This window comes from Anguilla rostrata, chromosome 8 (genome assembly GCF_018555375.3).
Source record: "Anguilla rostrata isolate EN2019 chromosome 8, ASM1855537v3, whole genome shotgun sequence".
Taxonomy (NCBI): Eukaryota; Metazoa; Chordata; class Actinopteri; order Anguilliformes; family Anguillidae; genus Anguilla; species Anguilla rostrata.
In genome coordinates this window covers 32,976,928-33,000,130 of record NC_057940.1, presented here as the reverse complement: position 1 = coordinate 33,000,130, position 23,203 = coordinate 32,976,928, and the positions used below count along the sequence as shown (strand labels likewise).

The 23,203-nt window shown below is 40.8% G+C and overlaps 2 protein-coding genes across 2 annotated transcripts in view; both read left to right on the top strand.

Annotated features, from left to right (window-relative positions):
- The first annotated feature begins 2,070 nt into the window (after window positions 1-2,070).
- On the top strand, window positions 2,071-5,094 carry rpl14 (ribosomal protein L14). The gene is made up of 6 exons (XM_064347772.1): window positions 2,071-2,210; window positions 3,227-3,328; window positions 3,422-3,516; window positions 3,900-3,999; window positions 4,290-4,343; window positions 5,004-5,094. The coding sequence occupies exons 1-6, from the start codon at window positions 2,208-2,210 to the stop codon at window positions 5,064-5,066; spliced, it is 417 nt and encodes a 138-aa protein (XP_064203842.1). The 5' UTR covers window positions 2,071-2,207; the 3' UTR covers window positions 5,067-5,094.
- Window positions 5,095-13,303: 8,209 nt separating this feature from the next.
- LOC135261457 (SNF-related serine/threonine-protein kinase-like) overlaps window positions 13,304-23,203 on the top strand; it is a 36,208-nt gene continuing 26,308 nt past the window's right edge. The window contains exons 1-2 of the mRNA XM_064347771.1: window positions 13,304-13,599; window positions 19,883-20,615. Of these exons, the coding sequence (XP_064203841.1) occupies window positions 20,027-20,615 (589 nt within the window). The 5' untranslated portion in view covers window positions 13,304-13,599; window positions 19,883-20,026. The remainder of the gene's footprint in view (window positions 13,600-19,882; window positions 20,616-23,203) is intronic.

Below are 23,203 nucleotides of genomic sequence, written 5' to 3'. Positions count from 1 at the left end.
AGAATAGCTAACTAGATTGGATTGGATTGGATTGACGTTCAACTAAATAGTCCTCCAGGGTTATTGTTTATGCTGAATAAGTGCTGAGTGTTTCTGCTGTATATTTTTTCACATTTATACATTTATAATTTTACATCATATACATTCATATATAAAACAAAATGACAAGCAGTCTTACTGTTATTCTGTATCAAACTCCCGTGAAACAGCAATGTAAGTAATAGCAACGGTATTGTAACCACACAGGCTAGTTTGGTATTTCAACTGTAATGTGTCCTTCTCCTCCAGTCTTCTGGCTGAGTCACCTACTTTTTCTTAGAGCTGGCACACTAAATAGTTACTGCGTCTGGCTGTGTGTAAAGTTGCTTTTCTTAGCCCTGTATAACAGCATGAACCATGTCATACAGTAGGTCTTGCTCATTATGGCAGCATCTTCTGACAGCACACACTAATTCATCTCACAATAGGCCTATTCATTAGACTGTAGAGTTGTGCAAACTGTTGGCCATGGCTATAAGTCTGTGGTCACACCCAATCAGGCAAATTATTATGGCAAATACTATGTTTGTCTTTGGATGCGCATAATTAAAGGTTTATATTTATTTTTAGAAATGATTAAAGCACAGCTGAAAGTCAGCTAGCATTTGTCACATTTCTCAAATACTGTGTCAAGAACTCCTGCTCAAGTTCAGTTAGAAAATCCTGCAGTTGTTTTCGATCCCTAATCTAGCTTGCTTGAATCTGCTTCTCTGTTTGATTGCGATATGAATGGAAATATCTCATGTGTTTCAAGTTTCTTTATACTTTTACTATATGTCTTCATAAAATACAAATTTTCCTTTTACGCATTTGTTTTATCTTATTTTACAGGTACATAACATAAAAGAGAAGTGCTGTCCATACTGTTGCTGTGACACAGAATATGATGGAAATGCAGATAAAAAACTTTGAATCAAAATCATTGTCTGGTTGTACTTCTTTCAATTTTTTGTAAAATCAGCTCACATCCAAACATCATTCATTGTACTGTATTAGAGATTTTGCACAACATTTTGAGAGTTGAAACCATTGAGATATGGTTGAAACAAAGGAATTAGAAAGCAACTTACTGGTATGTAGAATTTTACTTCACAGTTTGCAAGCTTGCCACCTAGTGGCTATGGAATGGTTCACCTAGCTAAACAATACCTTTCAATTGCAGTAAAAATAGCCTACACTACGGTACACACAGGTACTGTTATAGAGATAGACTAGCATACTTGTTCAAAAGATCCTACTTGTGGGTTAAACAGTTTCACAGCCAAGGTTAGAGTGCCTGATGTTATAGTATACAATTTACATTATTTCACGTGCAATCCATTCACACAGATGGATGTCTGAAGCAATTTAGGTAAGGTAATGCTGAAGGGTACAACAGCAGTGCCTACCTGGGAATGAAACATACAATCTTGGAGTTGTACTGTAAGTCCAGTTCTCATGTCACACATAATTTTAATAATACAGTATGCCTATATAATACAATTTATTTTTATGTATTACTTCATTCGTTTAAAAAAAACTTCCAGTGGAAACCAAATGAAATTATTAGGCTATTATTATTATTTTTTGGTTTTCAGATCATCTTCCGTGCCTTTGACCAATATCGTTTGCAATTTAACATAGTTTTCATTTGGGCTGAAATGGAACAATATATTCAATGATAGCAGAGGCGAATTCATGAATACATCCTGCCGTGTACAAATCATCCCCTTGTGGAAGAGAACGTATGAAGATATAAGAAATCTGACGATGTAGATTGTTCATAAGGAGAACTGTTACCTCGAAACAATTTGAGTGGACATTGCCAGGCGATTTAAAAACATAACTGAATTCAGGTAGCACTTTCGCCCATTTCCCGCATAATACCATTTAGGGTTATGAATATGATACTGCCAGCTTCCTACCATAAACACATTGTACACAAACACATTCCCTTCTTTGAACACACATCATGCGTTCAATCATGCTTCTCCGACAACGAGAGCTCCAGCCCCACTATACACCATTCTGCGCTCCACATTCATTACTTTTTTTGAGATCCACTTTCAGGACAGCGTTCCGGAGCGATGATGAGCAACGTCATAGACGCGCGTGCGCACATACAGAGCGGAAGAAGCATTGCTATTGAACGGAAGCTCAGCAGTCCTTTCTGATCGAGGACAGCCATCATGGTAAGCGCGTGAAGCGAGCTACGGAATACAGAAAAATGGATTTCTATCATTTTTTCGAATATATCATTGTTTATTTAATAAAAAACGTGCAACTGGAATACCTTCGTATGAAATTCTGTGTTTTTGTGTGGGTTTATTGCACATGTTTGTGTTTTTTTCGGTCGTTTTCAAAGTTGTTCTGTAACATAATCATAGCGTGGTCCATGAAGCCTTAGTTTAGGCCGAAAATTAAACTATTAACATTACCGATGCAATTTGCTGTTTGGAAGTGCCTGCTTATGATTTTGGTGGATGATGTGTTGGCAGAATATATATTGTGTGAATTCGGTGTAACGTCGTTCAGTTAGCAGTTTTTTTAAACTCATTTTCAGTTGGGTTTGTTAGTGATTTCAGATAGTAAACGTTAAGACGTGTGACGTTGGCTTGCTTGTTGGTTAGCGTTAATTTACAGTACCTAGAAGTATGGTACGAGTAACATTATTGGCTATAATTATTTAACGTTAGGTGAACTAATGTTAGAACGGCTTATTTTCTACTTAGCATTTTTATAAGTGCATATGTATTGCTAGTTAGTTTGCCATGCTAATGGATAAAACTTAAGTTACATGTAACGGTGAACCAAAGATTGGAAGTTGGAAGTATTCAGTCTGTCTGGCTAATTAGATCGTGACTACGAGGGTGTCTACAGTGTGTGTGTTGTATGTCTGGTGATGCCTTCCTGTAATCTCAGCATTGTGGGTGCTTTTGCCTAGTTTAGATCCTGGACTACGGGGTGCCCTGTTCACCCACAGGTGTAGGAAACACCGTTAATATTCAGGTTATTTAAACCAAGCATTTAAGTCTGTTGCAAATTTGTAAGTTTTTTTTTTTTGAGATGTGATTTTCCATGGCATACACTAGGCAGTGTTTTTTTTTAGTTTTTTTTTTTTTTTACTTTTGTTACACGTTTTATGGCAATACTCAAGAAATACTGCTTGCCAGTAATGCTCTTCCTCATGTTCCTCTGTGTTGCGCAGGTGTTCAAGCGCTACGTTGAGATTGGCCGCGTGGCTTACGTGTCCTTTGGGCCTCACGCTGGCAAGCTTGTGGCCATCATCGATGTCATTGACCAAAACAGGGTAAGGTTGGACACGCAGTGTTCCTGATGAGAAGGGTGCTGCTTGCATGAGCTCTATACATTGGTTTAATGCCACACCCCCACTTCATTTCAGGCTTTGGTGGATGGACCCTGCACTGGAGTGAAGAGACAGGCCATGCCCTTCAAGTGCATGCAGCTCACCGACTTTGTTATCAAAGTGCCACACAGGTGCGTTGCTTTAAAAGCAGAGGACTAACCACAAATTTAAGAAAAGCAGGCAGGTTTTTGCCTTTAGAAGATCACTAGAGTGCAAGCCTTCTCTTATCTGTGTATACTTTCACTGAGCTGCATATGAGTGAGACCAAGCCTATTTTATTATATCAGCACAACCCATCTCAGAGTGTTAAAGGGTATTGTTGAGTGTTGAGACTTCTTAAGACCTTGATGGGTAATGGTGAGTTAAACTTTAAGGCCTTCATGGGTGATGTTAAGTCTTTAGACTTGTTAAGGCCTTGCTTAATCCTGGTTGATGAAATGTAAAGTCAAGCCCTATATCTCACGGTGAATTTCTGTTCTGTATTCTGAATTTACCTGCCTCTTGGTTTGGACAGCGCTCGTCAGAAGTTTGTGAGGCGTGCCTGGGAAAAGGCTCAGGTCAATGAGAAATGGGTTGAGACCAGCTGGGCAAAGAAGATTGAAGCCCGGAAAAAGGTACAGTGGACTTGCACACCAGTATCTGATTCTAGTTTGGCAGTGTATTGCAAGTTCAGCTTCTATAGAAATGAAATGACACTTAAAAATAAAGTGCATTTCAAAACTTGGTCAGTTACTGTGGAAGTGGGAGAATGGCCCTAGATACATTGTCATTATGATAAATCATATTTTTCATAGCCCCCCCCCCCACCCGTTTCTTCAGTTTTTGTTTGACTGTTGTATTTAGCTGTGCTGATAATATAATTTGCATTTTCTGAATTTAATTTTGGATTATTTATTTATTGCAGAGGGCCCAAATGTCAGACTTTGACCGCTTCAAGGTGATGAAGGCCAAGAAAATGGTAAGAGAATGCTGAAAGTTTGGTGGATGTGTCGCCTCTGAGTGTGCATTGCCAGAGTAATGTTGTCACATCAGTTACAGAAATATGGTACTGCAACTGAAAACTCTGAAGTCACATCCATACTTGATCCACAGGACAGCTGAAAGCAGTATAGTGTAAACATCACTTAGTCAGATGAGTATTCACTTCAGATCAGTGAAATTATTCATGAAGAGAGGGAGGAAACCTGTTTTGTAGCATTAGTTTGGGTGTTTCAAACTTGAATTGTTTCTCTTTAAGAAATGGCAGAAGGAATATACTTGTCAGTTTGACAGGATTGAAATCCTTTAATTCTCTGGGTGGCCATATCAATGATGGACTTTTTAAATCTGCAATGCTTTTAAAAAAATACTATTTGGATTGTCACATCAGTCTGCTGTTTTTAAAATTGACTTTGGCTCCTATTCATTGAATAGACTTAAGTTCAGTCATCCCACACACATGATCTGCTGTTTGAGAATGGCCGATGTCTATGAGGGCTGGCTTGTTCATTTATGCCTTGTGTGTGTGAGAGCATGTGTGTGTTTGTATCCGCATAATTGAAAGTGGAGCGCTCAATGCGCAAGGCAGGAATTTGATGATGGTGGTGTTGAACTAAACTGTGCCATTGTTTTTCCACAGAGGAACAAGATTATCAAGCATGAAGTCAAGAAGCTCCAGAAAGAAGCAGCAAAAAAGGCATGAATTATCAAATAAAATCACCTGACTTGTACTTAAGGTCGTCTTTTTTTGTCTACAGTGCCCTGAGTATTTTTAAGACCCATTTCTAATGATAAAGGAACTTTTTTTGTAAATGACTCAGAATCCAGTTGTTTTCCTAATTCAAAAGTGCAAAACTTTCTGTTCATCATAAACGGAACAGTTGGATCGGAAAGCATAGACATGCGTTTTCCATAAAAGAGCATTACTTCCAATTTCCAAAATGGCAGTTGAGCCTATATTTTGTGACTTGCTTAAAGCCACTGAAGTAACACTGACTGATTACTTGTTGACTGAATTACTGGATTGGTACATTCACTTGACCGTAGAGTCGGCGAGGTTGCACTTTGTCACTAGCCCTCTTGCAGTTGGTGAAACTAAGGAAAGAAAGTTGCGGGGGCCTGTTATTCAGATTTTCACGGTATTGGGCACACCTGTTACAAGCTAGCAATTTAGTTTGCTGAGCAGGATTTTTTTTATGACGTAAAAAGCAAGCATTCCTGGAAGCAGTCTTTTAGCTAGTCATGTCGTGGCTTAAGTGAAAATAAATGGTCTGGTATTTTATTTAGCACAGTAAAATGAAATGTATACTTTGACAAAAATGCAGTGCAGTAAGTTAGTTGACGATTTCAAGCAGCAGCTTTACTAGGTGCTATATTTGCATGATAATGAAATGGTTGTAAAATGAATGATACTTTTTTAAATATCCCTGCTGGTTAGATTTCTGGTGCTCTGGTTAGCTCTAGTTGTCCATGCTCTTGGAACAATCTCAAAGTGAAGATTTCTTTAATCTCACAAATAGCTTTTCAGAAAGTGATGTTTTTTATTGGGAATGCATGTTTATTATGTATATTTTAATTTGAGTAGATAACTTGTTATCCACGTCCTATATTTTCAATGTCTGTCAATTTTTGGGGGGATAAATATGTAAAATACTACACAGTGCATTGACACACTTAAATTTAATACATGATGCATACTCATAACTTGTATGGTGTGATATATTCAAGGTAACTTTATGGTGCAGATTTTTTAATTTATTTTTTTAAATAACATATATGGGATAGGCCCACCAACCCACAACTTGGAGGTAAAACCATAATCACTTGTCTTAGTTCAATCTTATTTTATGTTTTTTATAAATCGTGTTCATTCTCTTAAATTCTCAACGATTAAATTGTATGTGTACTATTTTTATAGGCAGTGAGTTTATTGAAGATAATGCGCGTGCATACCTTGAGGCTGGTCATTTGTTTTCCAATGAACCGTTCGATCATAAATATTCATGATACCTGCACGTTGTGTCGTTGAATGCCTGGGAGCGCAATGCATTTCGTCAAGGATATTCGAAGCAGAACCTGCCGGTCCATTCATTCACCAATCCTAGGAGTTGAGAAGCGGGTAGATTGAACTATGTGTGTTGTGATTTCGATCATTTCTGTAGGGTACATGTGCTAAAATGTACTCCTTAAATTATGTGGCGTTATTGGTCTCATTAAATTGTTTGCTGCGATGGGATTGCGATAACGAGGGATCATAAATTACTAATGCATTACGGTGCAAAATCAACTACGTAACCTCCGTTACCATTGCTGAAAATTCAGGAGAACCTGACTTAAGATGGACAAAATGTAAGCCTGTTGGCTGAACGGCTGTCCTGTTCTGACCCATCAATTTATCTGGCGATTAACATGAATAACCTACATTTTCTGCATTAACGATACCAAACGATCAGTGTCACAGCCTAAAAAAAACTAGGCCTATCCTTTTATAATCGCATGCCGTTTGTTCAGGACTAAATTAAATAAGGTAAAATAACAGTCAAAACTATCACAGAAATGTTTTTTGAGAACCAATAATGCAGTCATTCATGGTTAGGCTGTCACGTAGCTAGATGAAGATTCGACTATTCCCAATTCAAATGGATTAAATTCTATACGGCTTTTGACTGTTGATATTTTGCCTTTACATAGCACGACAGAGATAGTCGTAGCCTTCTTTTTAAATGAGCTGTTCATTGATTTTTATCTAAATAAAGACTTCGTTGTGGGTATAATCCTGAATTCACTTGTGAGGTCCCGAGAAAGCCGAGCTTTCTTAATCATAGTTTGGGAAAAAGCGCTTAGCCTTAGAAGATAGAATACGAAATGGCGTCTTGGGGGAAAGGGCGGCTGTGTTTTTACTTACTGTCAAATCTGATTATTCAGCCTGGCACAGAGTAGTTGCAGAGTCAGAGAAAGATAGAAGGCTGGACAATTAGATTAGCCCCACTCATTTCTCTCAAGCAACCCGCAGATTGTTACCGCAGCGCTGTCGCCCCCTCATAGGTTGAGCACTTGTAATGCTCATACCGTCTAGGGTCCCAGCTGTGGAGGTTCTGCGCGTCGCCTTCGGAAGATAAGTAAATCTGGATTCAGTGTGTGGTAGCATGATAAAATCAGCAGCAGTTCCAATTTCCTTGCTGAAAGAAAATGAAAATATGGAAATCGAACTTTTCATTTCCATCAGAGAAATACGGAGGCGACTCGCCAGAGGGAAAATTAAGCTAATAATTCTGAACGGGTATTTCATAAAATTATAACTTTCCCGGTTATTTTCATTACAGGTTCCGTTGACAACTCAGGAGTTACTAAATAGGCGTGGTCCGGGAACGGACTCTTCAATCCTTCAGCTAAATTGATTGTTCAGCATATGGAGATTGAATAGACATAAACCTTCAGAAGATGGCCTATATCCGAAAAGGTTATAGGACTCGAACACTTTGATTGTCCTAACAGAAGTTGGGTTTTTAAAAATTCAGACATTGAAGAGAATTTTTATCGTGTCACGTGCATTGTTTGGAAGATTTCGGAAAATATCCACAGTTACTTAAAATATCTGTAAAGCTATAACGTCCGTTAGATGTCAGTAGAGTTATGGAAAACAAATAGTTAGAATCTGTATTTATTTTTTGAAAAATTGATCCTGATTTTACATTGGAAATTCAATACCAATGAGCCTGCAATTACATAATTGGATTAAAGCACCGACAGTATTCACGGAATGTATAGAAATATCACAGTATTGCTGAATGTGGGAAATAATATATTTCGCAATATTGGTCTATCACCCATAAGTGAATATAGGTGTAATACTACTTTCGACCACCGGTAGGTGTACACACCTAACTTTTTGAGATGATTACACAGCCCACACGTAGAATCAAGAGAAAAGGGGACATTTTTGAAGACAGGAATATTGTCTAATTGATATTAAATACGTTTTTATGTTACTGTTTTTCTGTTTAGACATCAAACAAACGTAATGTTCTTTAAAAAAAAATTACAGTTCAGATTTAGTTTTGTTGCTTATGTATTTGATTTGAGTTTATTCTCGATTACAGTATCAACTGTGTTAAGACTTTTGTTATACCGAAGGCCAATTCCATCCCACCTGTAGAGATATTCAAATGCAGTTATATGTTTTCAGGTTGGCATGAGGGTAGCCATGCTTCTTACTTCAAATGAAATATTTTTCTACCTGTGACTACGTGGAAAAAGTAAGGTCTGTCATAAGGTCACCAGTATGTCACTGCTGCAAGTGTTACTGCTTCGAATTGTGTGATTTTTTGTAATTGTCAAAGAATGACTGTGATTTAAATAATAATAATAACATAGTGATGTAAGACACATATCAGAGAAGTTGGTGTTGTCCATGCCAGCACAAAGTCACATCTATTGCCAGAGGACAAATCAGACTGTGTTTATACATACAGTTCCATAATTTTATCTTTGCAAAACCATGGCAAGCATAAACACACCTCCTGCTATCACCTTAGGACAAGGTTAATAATGGTGTTGATTTCTGTTTGCTTGTTCTATGAATTAGAAGCTGGATCTGTGTATTGGTGTGATTTACTCTTAAAAATGTAAAACCTGATCGAATGTTTGTTTAATATTAACAAGTTAACCATAAAGGGGTCCTATACATGTGAGTCTACAAAGGTACTGTATTTTAATACAAAATGGCTGCTAAAAAAAATAAGCACTATTTTTTTCCCAGAAACCCCCTTCTCTGTTACTGAGTGTCTCCATCCCATCAACAGAATGTAATTTTGGTCTTGTATAATGCCCTAAGGCCCTGTCATGTAAGCTGTTGGACAAACTAATAACGACATTTCAGAGCAGATCCCTATCACCACTGTCTACATTGCATGAAGGCACATCTTTCCAGCTGGCTACCTTAGTTCATATTCTTGAGATTCTGTTCTAAAAGCAGCCTTATACAGTTAGGTATAGCTGTGACCGGCTGCATATTGAGCTTTTTCTAGCTATGGTGTTGTATTCTTAAAGGGATAGTTGACTTTCTGGAGTTTAAATATTATTTTAGTTATAGTGTATATTTTTTATTGGCCCAGACATTTGTTGTGGGCAATAATGGATCATTTAAATATCTACAGAAGTTACTGATGACATGGTGCCTTTACAATGGCATTTAGGAGTTGGTGGTCTAAAGCAAGAAAAATCACTCAAGTAATTCCAAAGCAGGTTAAACAGTGAAGTTTTGTTTTCAGAGGTTGTTCTTATGAAACGATTAACTTTATAGTGCTTATTTACAATTTAAAAAATGCATATCAGTTTTTACTGTATATTGTGCTGGTACTTCATTCCTTGAATGACCTCAGGTTGCATGCACCATAGGAAGTGGCTCCAACTGCAACATAATTTTAAAAAAAATATTTGTTAATAACTTACAACTTTGTCAATGCATACTGGCTTGAAGTTAAACTGTATTATCTTGCTTTAGACCACCCCCCCCCCCCCCCCAAAAAAAATAAAATAAAATAAATTAAAATAAAATAAAATAAATTAAAATTCCCTATACTTGCCATTGTGTAGCCAAACTTCTACATATCTTAAATATCCTTAATTGCATTAAAAAAAACTTTCTGGGCCAATCAAAAAAATGAATAAAATTAAAATAATATTCTTGAAAGTATCCATGATGTTAACTATTGCTTTCATTCTGAGTGATGAGTGATTAATTTATGCAAGTATTTCCCATTGATTTTAGAATCTACCCCCTGCCCATCTCCACCCCACTGAAATATGTTCTGTAAATATCAAAAAAAGGAATGCCAGTATGAATTAGTCTCTCAAAAGCATATCAGTTAGACCCAAGTGTTTCTATCTTTTTGTAAATGGCTCTAATAAGCATGAACAGCTGGTAATACACATTTCTTTAGCGCCTCTCCGCATTAATGAACCACTGTCAATGACAGTGTTATCCTTGGACTTACAGCAGTTGCTAGGTTTCAGTTCCTGTGATGTTGCTATAGACCTCTGTGAAGGGAAAGGAAATATCACAACAGTAGCTTTTTATTGCTGATTTTTATTGAATTCTCCTGCTTGTTTCTTATGTAAAATGCTGCTGTGAAACTCATGTGAGTGCACATGCTGGTGTTGATGAATTTGAGGGTGCAGATGTAAATCGTCTTGGCAATTAGTGATACAAACAAGTCATTTGCTGGTAGCCTAGCAGGAGGAGGTATCTGATCTCAGCCTTGGAAGGGAAAATGTCTCAATCTGGAGGTTATGTTTTACAGTGTTGTGGAGTGGGAGGACCATTCAATAATTTGTTCTTTGAAAAGTAAATAAATGAAAAACATTTTTTTACTATTAATGTAGGGGGCAAATGTCAGTGTTTATTTGATATTATTTGATTTTTCTTTTTGCACCCATTCTTAATGTGAGTATAGCTATGCTTGTTATGCCCACAAATCCATTCTAATTCATAGTATTGAGATACACTACATAACCAAAAGAATGTGGACACCTAACATCCAACATATTATCAAAAATTGTGGGCATTAATATGGAGTTGGTCCCCCCTTTGCTGCTATGACAACCTCCACTCTTTTGAGAAGGCTTTATACTAGATGTTGGAGCACTGCTGCAGGGATTTGCTTCCATTCAGCCAGAAGAGCATTAGCGAGGTCGGGCACTGATTGGGTGATTAGGCCTGGCTCGCAGTTGGCTTTCCAATTGATCCCAAAGGTGGATTGAGTTCAGGGCTCCGTGCAGGCCAGACAAGTTCTTCCACACCGATCTCAACAAAACCATTTTTATATGGACCTTGCTGTGTACCTGGGGGCATTGTCATGCTGAAACAGGAAATGGCCTTCCCCAAACTGTTGCCACAAATTTGGCATTAAGATTTACCTTCACTGGGCCTAACGGTCCTAGGCCAAATCATGAAAAACAACACCAGGCCAAGGGGTGTCCAGATACTTTTAGTCATATAGATAAAGGATATAGTGAGATATAAATGAATGTAGGGGGAAGTTCCTACATAATCAACCACCTGTCTTTCATTTTCATTATTTAAAATAAATGTGGGACACAGCTATGTACACTCCACTCATCAAGATCTCATAAAGTTTATGGCTCTTGTACATATTACATAACTGTCTGTTAAATATTGCTACTTCCCTGCTTCCTCAGAACAGTAATAAAGGTTAAGGCAGGGGAGTTGTGCAAAGGCCTATTAACCTTAATTAAACCAATAATATAGTCATTAAACGTTACAACTAAACTAAGCAGTGGGAAGGACGTTAGCAATGTACTGTAACCTTTGAAGCTGCTCATAACTAAGCAGACATCAGGCACATATTCCCCTCATTATGCTGAAAGTAAAATCATTTTTAAGTAAAATATGTAGGGCAGAAAATCACATCAGTACAAAAAAGACTTGGGCACATGATACAGAAGAGGTTAATTATCATCGTTGGAAAGAAATCACAGGATATTATATCTTGCATTCATTAAATTAAAGCATTACAAAATGTAACACCTGTGTAATTCCTTAATTAGAATGGAGTTTAGAAGGGATGATAAAAATTTACATTCTGTTATATTTATAATGTAGTGTCAGAATGTTTCTGTAAATGTGACATTGCAATTACATCATTGGGAGAATGTTACTTTTTAACGGAGATAACAAAGGTCAAGTCACAATCAGTAGATCCCAACGGAAAACCAACTTCAACTTCATTGTGAGACACCAAAAGGCAATCAGGATCTGAGTTACCTATTAAAAGAGGCATATATTTGAACTTCACTGCCTGTTTTGCTCCAGCTGCAAGCAATTAGGAGGTCAACATGACCATTTTTATCTAAATTATGGACTTGATGCTGTAATTGAGGGCTGGGGTAAAATCTTTCAGTTGAACACTTGACAACTAAAGTTGTGTTGGTGTTGTAATTCCAATGAGGCTTCTGTAAAAAAAAAAAAAAAAAAAAAAAAAACCTGAGGTTTGTCTTGTTTAACAACCTGTACTTGTACAAGAGCATACTCATTTCAACTGATAATTCAATTTTGCTCTGAACTATAGACCCTGAACATCTGAATTTATTACTGTGCAGTTAAGTAATAGCCTGCTGGCAAACTGCATTTCATTTGTTTGGTTGGCTTTGCACTTAACTTGTGTTACCATTTGTCTCACACACACTTTTTAACGGGCACCATGGATTGTTCTTTTGAGAAAAAATGATTGTTATGAAAGCTATACATATGTGAAGGTAAAGCTGTTGGTTCAAGGGAAGGAGTGGTAATCCAGTTACTGATTTAGCCAGTGTACCTCCGCAAGTTCTGGCAATACTGGACAACAAATTTCTGAGAAAACATTACATGTCTTTGACATCAAATCTTTTGCTATACAAACTGCATATTACATTTCTTCCAGAGTACATTTCAAGTAAATCTAAATAAATACATTAATAATAGAGAGAAAAGAGCCTGTGTTATATTTGACATGATGTAGCACTATAGAAATCTGCTGGGTGGTATGTGTAGTGCGATATTTTCTTATAGATGATCATTAGAATCTATGTGTGAGTTAGTATGGTGTTCGTTTTTTTTCTTTTCTTTCATTCTTAGACATTGATTACGTGCATACATTTTTTTCAAGCTTATATTTTCGTTTTCAGGTGTTTTTTTTTCAGCCTAGTTACTTTGGCGATATGCTGTATTTTGCCGTGATTGTCATTTGTTCTGGATCAGAACATTAGTCAAATATATTTAAACATTAATAACAGTTATGATGAACAGGTAGGTGCTTATATTTTTCTATGAATACAATCTTAGCTAAGAGCAACAGCGAGTAAAAGAACGTCAGATATATTTGGTAACGTCATTAGTTTTTTTTCTGGCGTAGCTACGTGTGTGACGTTACAGTGAATGCGGGTGAGCTTTATTGCGCCTGCGCAATAGTTTCAGGGAGGAGGGTGAGTTCGCGGGGAGCTGCAGCAGTAGCTCGAGTTATTTAACTGTCGCTGGGGAACGGAGAGCTCTTTGGTGATTAGAGTTAGCCAGCTAGCAAGTGCGCTAGCTTTATATTCTCATTGTAAGGGCACAGTATAAACGGAAGTCATAGAACAATTGGCTTTACGAAATCAGTGCAAGACAAGAACAAGAGTCTCAGATTTTGAAGCGTCAGATCACACGTTTCGGAAAGCTTCAATGTTTTCTGAAGAAAGGGGTAAGTCAAGCTTATCGAAACGTCGATTTACGTTTATTTTGATTTTTGAGTGACACTAGCTAGCTAGCTAAGAGGACCCCTCTCTAGCCTTTGTCTACCTATTCTGTGTTACTGTACCACTGCAGCTCATGATAGATAAGTAACGTCAGCTAGTGAGCTAACCGGGTCCGGTTTCCTCTTTCCTGCAACGCTGGTCATCTAACTGGCTAGTTATGCTAACGTCGGCCAAATTACGATATTCACACCAGGGCCTTCTCAGGTCGGTCATTTCTTGGTCAAGTAACGTTAGCTAGCTTTCTCATCATATCACGTATATAATCACAATTTGCTCCATATTCTGTAATTTATTTGAATAGCGAGCGCTTTCTAGGTCAATTAGCTGTGTTTTTTCAATGCAACCTCCCGGGATGCACTGACCCAGTCAGGGTAGTGCACGATGATTCACTCTGTTTTAACGATAGCTAACTGGCAAACTCATTTTGCATTAGGGGTATACAAGGATGTCCCCAGTGGAGCTAGCTCGTCTTTTCCCAACTAGACTAGTGCTTGTTAGCTAAGCCTAAAGCTTTAACGTTAGCACCGACTTGTAACTGACTTGCTGCTTTTTTACTTGATAGTAACGTTACTAGTACTCAGCACCTTAGAAACTGACATTTATCATGATGTAACATGCTGTCTATTTCATAACGCTGATCGTACTGCTATTGTATTGTACTGATGGAAGTAGTCTAAAGACAGCGGCGTGATTGTTAGCCTGGTCAGTTCTTTTTTAAGAGATTGAAATCAGCTAGTTAAATTCACGAAACTGTACATTAAGACAGTGGGAAGTTGGTACCTCCAGTTATCTAGATAGTGATCTACCTAATGAATGGTGTGAGCTATGTGACTAGCTTGTTCTCAGGCTGTCATCTGAAATGAAGACGAGCTAGCATATATGTAGCTAGCTGATCACTCAGTGCTAGCTATGATTACATTATTTTTAACTCCTGCAAACGGTAGTAATCTTGAACTCATGAATGGTATCACTAGCTAACGGTCCTTAGTTTAACGTTAGCAGCCGGTTTGCTGGCCAATGCATGCAGGGTATTTCCACCCTGCATGGCATGCACGTACTGGTCGTGTTGATGTGGGGTTTAATCTAATGATTTAACGTTCGCTAGCTAGGAAGCTAAATAGCTAGGTTTGTCGTCACATCTAGTTGATAATGATTTGTTTATTTTATTGCGTCGCTTAAAAGGAATACATTTGAAGTAACTAGTAACCCACATTGCATTTTAATTATAGTCCCTTGGTACGACACCATTTAAATCGTTATTGATATCTAGCTTGGATTAGGCAACTGTACTCGCTTGTTAATTACCATTTTCCACGACAGATTTTTAAAGCACCCTTTTTGGGATCCTGGATTAAGCTGTGCCTTAAAAACCTAAACAAATGGCTCACAGCGACGAACACGTTTCGATGCCACAATATCGCAAACCAGCCGCACTAGCTCGTGTATTTCAAAATGGAACGCAGGTGTGGCATCACCGTTAGCAGTGTGTAAATAATTCACCGACAACCCATATATTTTGGTCTTTCAGGACACTTCCGTAGATGAACCAGTACTGCGCTGTTTTATGTAGGGTTGCAAATGTGGAGTAGCTAGGTCCTCAGTATTTTGATTTGTGAACACATTTCAGATTTAAATCCTTCTTAGAGGACAATGCCATATAGCCTAACTTCTGGGCAATTGGGCCAGATGGATTAGATTAGCTGTTTAACAGATAAAACTATAGCATTACTACTTTTGTCTCAGGGGATTTATATTAAAATAGAAGGCCATACTACAGTGTTCTTGAAGCAGTTTAGGAAAAGCCAACACATATTTTCCACAACTACATCTTATATGTAATATGTAGTGTATCATTTGATGATAGTGAATCTGAACAGGATTGCATTGAGTCTAGGCTTAAGGAAAGGAGCATGACTATTTGTGGGACACTTTTTTAAAGCAACTTATTGCTGTTTTCTCAGTTCTCATCATGACTCATGACTGCTTTGATGTTGTTGACCACTTCTGTAACACAGTTTTACTGCACTTCTTGATAGTGTCCTTTGTATTTGCACATACACAGCAGAGATGGGGTGAGTAGGTCACACATACAAAAGAATCTGAAAATGCGTTGCCTCGGTAACACCAAAACAGAAGGATTGTCAGAACTACTCAGACAAAACAGTTTGGTAAACATTGTCTAGATGCTGCACAGTGCAGGAGATGTAGTATGTGCAGGATGTGGTATTTTGTCTTTTTTATGTTTAACTAAGATCATTGAGGTGCAAGCTCTTCTTTAAGCTCTCAAGTGAAAACTTATGTCAAAATCTATATATTAACATAGGAAATTAGCAGAGATTTGGTTCTTCAATGAACTGCATGGGCTATCAACCTAGGAAGTTAAGAGATTTACTTCTTGAGTTAACTGCATTGAACCTGCCACTGAAATGGGGGTGTGACATTTGCGATTCTGAGTGCTTATGTGGGTTGCAAAGTTCAGGCTCACCCAGATAACTGCCTTTATTTCATAGTTTGATCGAAACTGCTAACCTAAGCTATAACATGAAATGAGGCACACCACATTGTAGAGTGCTATTCTCATTTCTACATATGGACTCTGCTGAAGATGAGGGTAATGTGAGCCCTAACCTGTAAATTGTGAATACGCTGAAAAGGGAGAGGTGAGTTGACAGTTTCAGAAAAACTTCTCTCCCACACACCTTATTCCCATGATCTAGCGCCTGACTTTATCTTGGAAAGTCTCACTTCAGGAGAAGTTTTGCAATGATAATGAAGTGCTTGGTGCAGTCGAAGTTTCTCTGTGAAGTGGAGGGGGGTGGCTTGTTGAACCTGGGACACCAGTGGCACGGCTGCATTTAGTCCGAGGAGACTGTAAAAAATATTTTAATGAACAGGTCTGTTTTTGGAATACCGTCTGGCTCAGGCTGGCTCCTGATGAACCCCTGCTCCCTGCCTTCCTTTGTCTTCTCTGCAGCATTCAACGCAAGTGATAGACGTCTTATTAAAATAACAAGCAAATGAATGTTTAAGCATTTGACGTAGACATGCTTTGAGCTCGTTAGTGTGTTTCTGTTGGCAAAAAAAGTCGTCGGAGAACTTTCTGAAAGGATATGTGAATTGTATGCATAATAAAATCAGTTAAGCTATGAGGGACTCTATTAGGACTAAATAGTCTACACTGCTGTCTTCCTGAGGTGTCATGACAACTGCAGTTTTGCTGGTTTTGAAGTGGTTGATTGCCTTGCAGCAGTGTGGCCTGTGTTTCTCATTGCTAGCTTAGTGTCACCACTGAATCATTTTGTCTTGCTGCTAGAAGGGCATGACAATAGTCATTCTCATCTGTTTCTCTCCTCTTTGGAACAATGTAAATATGAGAATACACAAATGTGCAGATTTTACTGTTAATATGCTTTTTAAAAGGCACATTTTCATAACTTTACGGTCTCTCTAGTCCTTGTCATGTTGTGCACTGCAAGAGTGCAAGATGTGATTATCTCAAATTTGAAATGTCCTTCGTAAAGATTGAATCCATTTTCCTAAATTGAACTCTTGTCGGGCAAGTTCTCTTGCATGAAATGGAAAAAATTAGAATGGTACTGCATGAGACAAAATTAAGAGAAGTAAAATGACCCGCTACTTGCAAACAGATTATTCTGAAAATTGCCACGCATTTTAATGCCATAAAATGAAAGCAACATGTATTGAGACGGATGATCAGTTTAAATGTAAGATCTATGCTACATGCCCTTTGATTTCAAGTCCGCAGCATATTCAAGACACAATACTCTCACATTTTTGACAGTTTAAGGAAATGTACTGCAGGACAGATAATTAAAAATCATCAATATTAGTCCTACATTATTCAAATCAATGCGTATTGTGTGTTGAGATCTACTGCATGCATAAAATGCACTAAAAGGCTTTTACAGAATTATAGCAGAAACATGACTAATTAGCATAGTAGCATTGTAGCTCAGCAGAATCATTTCTTCTGTTTGGCTGGAATTTTTTCAAACCTCAGACCTGCAGTTATGTTCACATTAGGAGTAAGTGACCACAGGTGGCTTAACTGGTTTTAAGTTGAGCAGGTTACTCAAGTTTTTCAGGCAAAAACATTACCCACAAAAAAAAAGAGTCCAGCTTCATCTCTCAGCAACTATAGACTACTGCTGTGGGACTTGAATCGTGTGTTTTTGACAGTGAGCTTTTCCTTATGCACGCACACCAAAAGCTGTTCTCTAACAAGGGGAAACGGATATGGATTCGGGTGGATGTTCCATGCTGAAGCCTGGTGTGAGTTGATGCACAGGTCTCTTGGCTGTCAGAAAAGACCATATAGCTTTGGAAAAATGAACTCACTCCAGTGTCCAAATGAGGCCCCACTGGTGCTTGGCCAGTTACTGTTTCTCAGTGCATAAGAATGGCACACTCTGTCTGTGGTGAAGTGTGGCTTTCAAGACTAGACCTATAACCTTTTAAGTCCAATGCTGTATAATACCTTACTGAAATCTAAAATGAGCTCTGTCTTGAAGGTGTTTGGTGTTTGGCCTTGTTGAAGGTAATGCCTCATCGCTTTCTCAAGTGACTCTGTGCGTTTGAACCAGGCAAAAAAGATGGACCTTGCCAAACCCATTGACATTGTGCGGTGACTAGCGCATTCCCGTTCTATCAGTCTCTCTAAACCAGATAAGCTTGTTACGCAATCTGTGGCATAGACAGCTGGCTTGAATTCAGGGGTTTGTGTACCCTTTATGCCATGAATTCGCCTAATTACCCAGGATTTATTTTGTCTTTGGTGCTCTAGAATTGGTGTACATTACCTCTCTGGTTTGTTGAAAGAGTACACATTCCTGTTCCACCTCAGAGCTCTTGTATGTTTGAGGCCAATTCCTAAGAAGTCTTGGTTTAGGAATCCAGAGTCAACTTTAGTGTTTTTAATCGATATTTTGTGTCTTTACATAGGCGAAAATGTGGCCAGCTTGTAGGTGTATATCCCAGGTTGTCACCCTGTGCGAGTTCAAAACCTCAAATACAACAGTAATAATTAAGTCGCAAAATTAGCTGAATGTTAAACAAGGAACTGCATGGGAAAGTATATTGCTGCCTGTAAAATATGCTGGGTTTTGAGTCTGAAGTTTTGAAGTACCCCGTTTGTTTTACATACAATAAAATGGCAAGTTCTGGTGGCACTTGGTAATTCATTGTCATTTGCATGGTCTTTACATAACAACATTTATTCTCTCCTCAGGTGTATCTTTAAGCATGTACATAGCATGTGTGGCTGGCTGCCTGGTGCTGACAAACTGACATGGTATTTCTTTGGGGTGGGGTTGCAAAATTGCTCAGTAGGTGTAATGAGTCGCAATATTAAAATACAATTAATGTGTCACTGTTTTCAGTCGTATGGCCATTAAAAAATATTAATGTAATGTAGATTTCATGTGTTCAAACATTCAGGATTGTCCCATTTTAATATCCATTATTTCCCTTATTTGTTCTAACATTGTTGCATAAGTAGCTATGTTTCCCAATTTTCTCAGCTTGGTTAAAATTGTTCTAAAAATTCCACCCAGCGTGAAGCAACCTGTGAGAAGCTTATTATTTCATTAAAAATTCCCTTCTGTTCTCCTGTGGAAATGTGGTCTCTCTTCGTAGTTTTTATGTATTCCCATCAAATTCTGTAAATTGGAGCACTGAAGGTATGTAGGACAATATTTGGACCTGCTGTTTCATGGTATGTTCAGTTGTCATTTAAAACCTCAGAAATTGATTCTTGTCATTGCACACGTTTTTATATTATAGATCAGTGATGAATCACTTTCTGTTGAGTTTGCTTACTGTTAAAAATGAAACAATTGCCCAAGTAATGCTGAGAAGTGAAGTGTTGTTTTTGTCTCCTAGCTTACATCATTTATTATGTCCAAATTAGGGGTGTTAATGACAGATTTAAAAATACAAATTCGGAAAACATTCCCACTTGAAGCTTGAAGACTAATTTGCTGCTCCCAATTTTAAAGACAAAATGCAAAAGCCTCTGCAAATGTAGACTATTCTTTTGCTTCTTCCTGCTTTAAACCTGGAGTTCCAGGGTTTTCCCTGGGTTTTGAAAAGGCTTAGGTGGTAAGGGTGTCTCACAGCTTCTTACCCTCAGTAATTCTGAAATTCATGTATGTCCCTTGCAGATGGAATTGATGGCGTTTGTTGTTGTTGTCTATCTGCATGGCACAGGTCTGTTTGAAAGCTGGCACCATGGGCTCCAGGTCGGTAGCGGACGTGCTGAAGTGAGTCGAGCCCTCCCCTCGCTATAAACACCCTCACCCCACCGGGGGTGCGGCGCCCAAACCTAGCTCCCGACCGGCCCCGAGACCAGCCATGGCAGGCTTCAAGCGCGGGTACGACGGCAAGATCGCCGGGCTGTACGACCTGGACAAAACGCTGGGCCGCGGCCACTTCGCCGTGGTCAAGCTGGCCCGCCACGTGTTCACCGGGGAGAAGGTGGCGGTGAAGGTCATCGACAAGACCAAGCTGGACGCCGTGGCGACGGGCCACCTGTTCCAGGAGGTGCGATGCATGAAGCTGGTGCAGCACCCCAACATCGTGCGCCTCTACGAGGTCATCGACACGCACACCAAGCTCTACCTGATCCTGGAGCTGGGCGACGGCGGCGACATGTTCGACTACATCATGAAGCACGAGGAGGGCCTGAGCGAGGAGCTGGCCAAGAAGTACTTCGCCCAGATCGTCCACGCCATCTCCTACTGCCACCGGCTCCACGTGGTCCACCGCGACCTCAAGCCCGAGAACGTGGTCTTCTTCGAGAAGCAGGGCCTGGTCAAGCTCACCGACTTCGGCTTCAGCAACAAGTTCCAGCCGGGCAAGAAGCTGACCACCAGCTGCGGCTCCCTGGCCTACTCCGCGCCGGAGATCCTGCTGGGGGACGAGTACGACGCGCCGGCGGTCGGTAAGCTCAGTCGGGTCGGGGTCCTGGCACGGGGACACACGTGTGTGCAGTAGAATGTTCCAGAAACATTCATAACTTAGAAACTGGCATGAAAGGAGAGCAGTTCTAATCTTTGATGGATAAGTTCATAACCAATAATCAAAGCAGCAGCAATAGGCATTTTACATTTAGCCTACGTTTTACCCATTTAACTGATGCTCTTATCAAGGGGGAGACACAAATGTGTGCACAGTAACCAGGATCTCAAGGCCATTACATTTTGATGTCTGTAACAGGGCTAAGACACGCATCTGTCTCATTTTGAAAAACAAAAGCCATTAATGAGAAGTATGACTCATTTTTGTTTTCAGCCGTTTCGTTGTTTTGCATCGGCGATGAGAAGTATCCAAATGTGCAACTGTGCATGCTAATGGAGTCATACCCGTACGGCTGACCCGTCAGTCCGTAACTCCGCGGTGCGTCCGCGTGCCGATTGGCCAATTTGTCTTAATGGGGTCGGTGCAACCTTCACTTTTATCTCCCACCGCGGTGTGCTTTGAGAGCGGTGTGGAGCCGGTCTGTGCAGAGCGTTATTGTGGATTATGTTGCATTGCTGGCCCACCGGCCCTCGCTGAGTCCCGTGTGCAGGGAGCTGCTGGCGCTCTGTGTCCTCAGTGTGAGTAAATTAAGATGCATTACCGCAGGCACGAATAGCCGGTGGAGACCATTTCACCGGGATGTCTTACGGTTGTTTTTCCAGCTGCACTTCAATAGCATTGCCTTTTGTGCGGCGTTGTGAGTCCCAGGCAGAGCAGCTCTGGCTTTTAACTCTTAAGCGTCACAAAGACAGCAAACGAGTCCCACGCAAGCCTATATGCATATAAATGTCTGTTATTAGCCGTGGCAGTTTTGTGAAACTGGCGCTACGAGTACCCAATCTGCCAAATTTGAGGTCAGTTACCGAAAGGGTTTTTGGCAGTTGCTCACCGAGGGCAGAGCGGCGCATAAAATGTAAAAAGTGTTCCGCCTGCATAGTGTCAGTGTCACGGAGTTTGTTTCATGAATTAACGATCTGACTCCCATTGCGAGGCGACCGGTGAGACCCCATTGTTACCGCGCTGAAACAACTTCTCCTTCGCCGCGACACCGCAATGTTGAGAGGAGCGTAGTTATGGTTACGGCTGTGACAGGAGGAACAGCTAATCCTCCGACCGTGTCTCATCTTCACCTCCAGATGACACGCGGGCGGTGTGTGTGTGCGCTCGCGTGCGTGTGCGTGTGTGTGTGCTCACGTGTCTGCGTGTGTGATTATACCATCCGTTCTTAACGGAAGGAACATGCCGGTTCAGGTTTTTTCGTATTTTCCAGCCCGTGAATGGCGGGGCGCGGGATCTGAGCCCGTATCCTCGGCTCGCTCTTCTGGATTCCGCTTGAGCGCGGCGCGCTTGCTGCAGCTCGCTCCGACCTGACTGACAGCCTCACACAAAGCACCCGGCGCGGCCCCCCCCCCCCACACACACACCCATATCCCCTTCCCCACCCCCTCACGGCAGCGCGAGAGGGTGGAGCCGTCACCCACAGGAGCATATGTGCACCAAACAAAACAGCCCCCTCTCCCAAAAAAGACTCCGTCATTACGAACGAAGTGTTATACCGACAAACGCGAGAGACGGAGGTCTCTCAGGTCAGGGGCCCTAAGAGACCGGACGGACCGCGGGCCCTGGGTGGGCGGGTTTGGTGGGTGTGGGTGCGGGTCTCTGGGGCGGGGCGGGGCTCAGAGATTCCCGGCGTGACGTTGGAGAGCCCTGGCAGCCTCTCTCTCCTGCGGTGCTCTGCGGAGGCGTGGGAGGAACGCAGCGTAAGGCTGCTGGCAGGCTGTCAGCTCCAGCGCTCATTCACAGATTTTCCCCTCGCGGAACGCCCTGGAGACGCGCCTCTCCGCGTAGCCGCCCGGGCGCCCCCGACCCCCCAGCGGCGCGGGTCACGTTTCGGCGGCGGGGTCGGAGCGTGCGCTGGAGGGGCGTGGCCGCGGCGTACAGAGGCTCGGGCGGCGGTTCCTGGAATGCGAGCGTACGCGACCCCGCCGGCTCGCCTGCTTTTGGCTTTGTCACGCTCCGCTCCGGTGGGACGTACCGCGAGGTTACCAAACCCAGGGGGAAGGGTGACTACGTCATTTCCTGGAAACTCTCAGTAATGAACAGAACAGTAATGCCCCGTAGCCTGCGTCCTTCTTATTTATGTTTTATTTTCCATGACACGGCTGCTCCTGAGTATTTCTCAGACCGGGCAGGTTGCTCCCCGGACTGCTCACTGTGCGGGGATGAGAGACATTGCTGCTGGAATCACCTGACTGAAGGGCCATACGCACCTCGGGTAGCTAATGAGATGTGACACGGAAAGGCCCTTATGAACAGGAAGCCGCGTTGCTGTAGATTCATCTTAAACAAGCCTTAACTGCGGGACACATCTCTTCAGTCACATCCGCAACCTCTGACCCGCTCATTTTCTTCTGTCTCCGCGGCTCTCTCTCTCTCTCCCTCTCTTTTTCCGTTTCTGTCAGCTTCTCGCCCTCTCTCTCTCTCTCCGGGCGAGGCGTGTACGTACTGCTA

Excerpts from the sequence above, each read along its gene's own strand:
- rpl14 (XM_064347772.1), top strand. Across the intron at positions 4,000-4,289 it reads AGATTGAAGCCCGGAAAAAG|AGGGCCCAAATGTCAGACTT; the intron begins GTACAGTGGACT and ends TATTTATTGCAG. Across the intron at positions 4,344-5,003 it reads TGATGAAGGCCAAGAAAATG|AGGAACAAGATTATCAAGCA; the intron begins GTAAGAGAATGC and ends GTTTTTCCACAG.